At 46.9% G+C, this 4568-nt stretch overlaps 1 protein-coding gene across 1 annotated transcript; it reads left to right on the top strand.

The window, feature by feature from the left end:
* Nucleotides 1–209: 209 nt before the first annotated feature.
* Nucleotides 210–4349, top strand: TNFRSF9 (tumor necrosis factor receptor superfamily member 9). The gene is made up of 7 exons (XM_014952081.1): nucleotides 210–282; nucleotides 363–479; nucleotides 701–838; nucleotides 1676–1742; nucleotides 1893–2029; nucleotides 2257–2391; nucleotides 3290–4349. Exons 1-7 carry the CDS (start codon nucleotides 225–227, stop codon nucleotides 3415–3417), a joined length of 780 nt encoding a protein of 259 aa, XP_014807567.1. The 5' UTR covers nucleotides 210–224; the 3' UTR covers nucleotides 3418–4349.
* Nucleotides 4350–4568: the final 219 nt, after the last annotated feature.

Genomic DNA, 4568 nt, shown 5'->3' with positions numbered 1-4568 from the left:
GGGGGTCGCGCCGGAGTTGGGGGGGGTGGGCGGAAAGCCCCGCCGGGCCGGGGTTTCCCCTCCGCCCCCGGGCTGACGCAGCCGGGCCCTCCGGGGGCGGCCCCTAAGGGCCGGCTCCCGCCGCCCCGCGCACACTCCAGCGGTCCGCGCCGCCGCGCACCGACCCCATGGGAGCGGTAGCAGCGCGGCCGGGCCGGGCGCTCCTGCCGGCTGCTCTGCTGGCCATGGCGCTCAGCCCCCCGCCCGCCGCCGCCCTGCCCTGCGGTGCCCACTGCCCAGCGGGTGAGGGAAGGACCGGGCCGGGAAGGGGACGGGGCACCGGGCGCAGTTCCGCGGCATCACCCTCTTGTCTCCTCCCGCAGGTACCTTCGTGGTGAGCGGCGGCTGCGGGAACGGCGCCAGCTGCCGGCAGTGCCCCCCCGACACCTTCTCCGCCGCGGCGGGGCTCAGCGCCTGCACCCTCTGCAGGAAATGCGAAGGTACCGGGGTTGGGATTTGGGGGGGAGACGCGGCGGGGAGGACCCCCGCAGTAAAAGACGGTTCACGAGTTTATCGGGTCGCAGCGAGTGACAAGGACACCGGCCAAACAACGCGGGGAGGCTGCAGGGTGATGCTACCGGTCTGATTTTTGGAAGAGACCCTGCCCACGCTGGGGTCTGCACTCCCTGCAACCTGCCTAAGGCTTGTTTCCACCTTACAGGAAAATTCAAATACTTAAAAGCGTGTTCTTCAAAAAGCGATGCCGAATGCACGTGCAAGGAGGGGTATCGCTGCAGCGGCGTGGGCTGCTCCCGCTGCGACCGAAGCTGCGGGGTGGGCCAGGAGAGCACCAGGAGTGGTAAGGCTGTCTTTCCCCCCAGCTTAAACCTCTCCCTCTTGCAACTAGAGTGTGACCCCCCGCAGTAAAAGACGGTTCACGAGTTTATCGGGTCGCAGCGAGTGACAAGGACACCGGCCAAACAACGCGGGGAGGCTGCAGGGTGATGCTACCGGTCTGATTTTTGGAAGAGACCCTGCCCACGCTGGGGTCTGCACTCCCTGCAACCTGCCTAAGGCTTGTTTCCACCTTACAGGAAAATTCAAATACTTAAAAGCGTGTTCTTCAAAAAGCGATGCCGAATGCACGTGCAAGGAGGGGTATCGCTGCAGCGGCGTGGGCTGCTCCCGCTGCGACCGAAGCTGCGGGGTGGGCCAGGAGAGCACCAGGAGTGGTAAGGCTGTCTTTCCCCCCAGCTTAAACCTCTCCCTCTTGCAACTAGAGTGTGAGGACCTCACAAGGTAAAAGCTCCCACAGCTGCTAAACAGTTTGCGTGGTGCCGGTAGTAAGCACCGGCAGCAGGCAAACCCACCCAACTCTGCACCCTGCTGCAGCTCACATCTCACAGCAGTTAGTTCCCTTTGCATCACAGCTGTTTGGTAAGAAAGTGAACTACAAACTCTGGAGTTAAACCTGATTTGTGTCATCTTCTGCCAAATAACCTGGCTCCGCAGCCGAGCACTCTACTGGTCCATAGCTCACAGGGAAGGACTTACCTTGCATACTGAGAGCAGCTTATGAAGTAGTAATACTATGAATGTGGGCATAGTCATTGGACAAACAGGCAAAAAATGATGTTTCACCTGTTGTTTTAAAAGCTTATCCTGTACAAATTTACCTGTCCTTGTCTGTTTGAAGGTTGCCAAACTTGTCGCTATGGAACTTTTAATGATCAGCCCAATGGCTCCTGTAAAAACTGGACAAAGTAAGTAATCTGAAAATAAATGGTACTGCTATTACTCCTGTAAAAACTGGACAAAGTAAGTAATCTAAAAATAAATGGTACAGCTATTACACTTGACTGTATTTTACCTTATTGGTTTTTTTTTAACATTTTGCTTTACATACCTTTCAGGTGCTCTGCAGACCAGGTTCTGGAGCCTGGAACTGCAGAAAAAGATGTTGTTTGCAAACATGCTTCAGCTAATCCCACTTTAGTCACTACCCTACCTACCACATCTCCTGCAGTTCCATTTTCTATCACCGTGCCAGGTGAGTCATTGTATAATATTGCTTAGAGAACTAAAGAATTATGACCTACTTTGAAACATACTATAGCTCATTCACTTGCCATTTAAAGCAAGAATCGTTTCCTCTATTCATTACCAGTGTTGCAGACTTACCCAGAAACAGTGTTGGAGACAAAGTTGTGGGCTAATTCAAGGGACAGCAGAATTTTGCTCTTTAACACTTCTTAGAGAATGTTGTTTGCTTCCTAGGGAACGACCTCCAGACAGACATGATCAGAATTTCTCTGACTGTAGCTGGGCTGTTGTGCATAGTGTTTCTGCTGCCTTCATGTGTGTGCTTCAGCATCTGGCAGAAAAAGAAACTACACGCTGTCTTCAAGAAAAGTAAGATAGATGGACTCTTCAGTTTTTCCTTTTTGAAAATAAATAGAAATCAGGAATCCGGGTTTTTTAATATCTTTCAAAAATAGTTGCAGATAGCTTCATTTTTTTTGCCCTGAAAAAGGAAAACAGTTTTGGAATTTATTGCAGAAAGTACTTAATGACCTGTGGATGTTCTATCAACGTTGCAGGTTAACTGCACACATATCCATAGAAGTGAAATATTCACGGGAGGTGAAAAAGCTCAGCTGAGCCTTTCTGATCTGGTTAAGGGTCAGTTCTGTTTATTACTTTTAAGTACCATCCTCGGCAAGCCTGGCAGTGGAACTTGCCAGTTCTGTCTGCTCAGAAACAGTACGTGTGGCCTGGAGTGAGCATCTGTGAAGGCTGGCTGCAGTAGAAGAGGGGGTATCAGTCAGGAGATGCTGCTACACAGATGCAGAGTCAGCCTGAATCTAGCACTGCCTCTCAGAGCTAATAAGCCCTAAGGAAGCTCAAGAGTTCAGCACAAAGATGAGGTGGAATTGCATCCACTATAGTTTATAGTTGGGATTTTTTGTTTGGGTTTTTCTGTGTATCTCTCTCCCTCTCCTAGAGATCTGGGCTTGATCTTCTAGTGTAATTCTGAATGCAGGAGACTCCAAAAATCCAACAACTCCATGTTGGTCTTCCTTTCATTCCTGTGGCAAACAGAGCACCAGCAGCTCCTGTTGCATTAGGGAAAACAAAGTATTATAAATTAGCTTTATCAGATGTACCTGCTGTAGAGGAATAATTTCAAATTATTGAATCATTTGGAAGAATTGTTCTTGCTGACTTCCTGCAGTTGTGACTGAGAAAGGATGAAATAAGATAGCTGAATAAATACAACAGAAGGTAATGATTTGATCTTTGTCTTTAGTGCATACCACACCTGACCAGTCGATTCAAGAAGATGATGCCTGCAGCTGCCGCTTTCCTGAGGAAGAACAAGGTGAATATCAGGTCCATGGCAAATCCACAGAATTCAGAGATCTTTTGGTGAACTAGGAATTGGACTTTCCAGGTCAACCACATTTGAATTTCCTTTTGGAACACGGAACGAGAACCTGTTTATATAAACAGAAAGGGTATCAGAATCTGTGAGTTTCACAGCTCACTGTGGCAAAAGTGCATCTTTTCTATCTCTTAAAAAATAAAAATAAATAAAAATGCCTAGTTTGCTGATTTTCTTCCTCTAGGACTAGGAATCCAATTTTTAAGAAGTGGTACTTGATCTTCATCTAGAAAGATGTACTGCATTTAAAAGCAGTAATAGAAGGGCATAATAGTTTCATAATAGCTTGCATCTGCTGCTGTCGTATTACAGCGACTGGCTTAGGAGAGGCAGTGGAAACACTGAGAGAAGCTGTGGTTGACTTGATCTTAGAAATAGATGTTACTGCGCAGCTGGACTGCACCACCTTCAGTCCTGCATTATTCAACTTTGATCTTTTAGGTGATGTAAACACACCATATATGCTGCAGATGTGGTACATGTAGCTGTGATACGTTTCTGGTGCTATTTTCGTAACTCTGAGGTTGGAAAGATTTTAACATTTGACACTGTATCTGTCTCTCTGATCAATTACTGTTACTTTGGTCTTGAAGAGAAAAAAGAAAATGCATGTTTGAGTCATGGCATTCGCAACATCATTTTTAACCTTTTACAGAACCAAATATTTGATTTTTTCGGTAAATGTTACTCAAAAAAAAAATAGAACGAAAACCCACCAGAAATGTAAGGGGTGATTTTCCCCTCTATGTGATCTCAAACTTAGAGAATGCTCTTCTTGTGTTTGAAGAATGACAGCCCATCACTCCGGCAAAAGATTATGATAGCAGATTATTTTTATCAACCTACACTTACACATTTTGATAACTTTTATAGATACTGTTTTATATTTACTTCTAAGAAAATAAATGTCATACCAAAGCCTGAACTGTGAATTTAAGTTTATTTAAATCTTTTTCTTTTAATCCCCAGCCCAAGTCTCCTATTAGTACGTTCAGCCATGAGAACTAAGTGACTATTATGTCGGGTTCACAAACTTAGAGATCTGGACAGGACACATGAAAAGCTTACAAATCAAAGAGCGACCTTTGCACCAGTGGATGATATCTTAGGACAGGATGAGAGAGTTCTGCTTGTGATTAATTTC

Source organism: Calidris pugnax, unplaced genomic scaffold, assembly GCF_001431845.1.
Source record: "Calidris pugnax isolate Ruff unplaced genomic scaffold, ASM143184v1 scaffold161, whole genome shotgun sequence".
NCBI lineage: Eukaryota > Metazoa > Chordata > Aves > Charadriiformes > Scolopacidae > Calidris > Calidris pugnax.
Note: the sequence above shows the minus strand (reverse complement) of the source record. Positions and strands in the feature narration are given on the sequence as shown.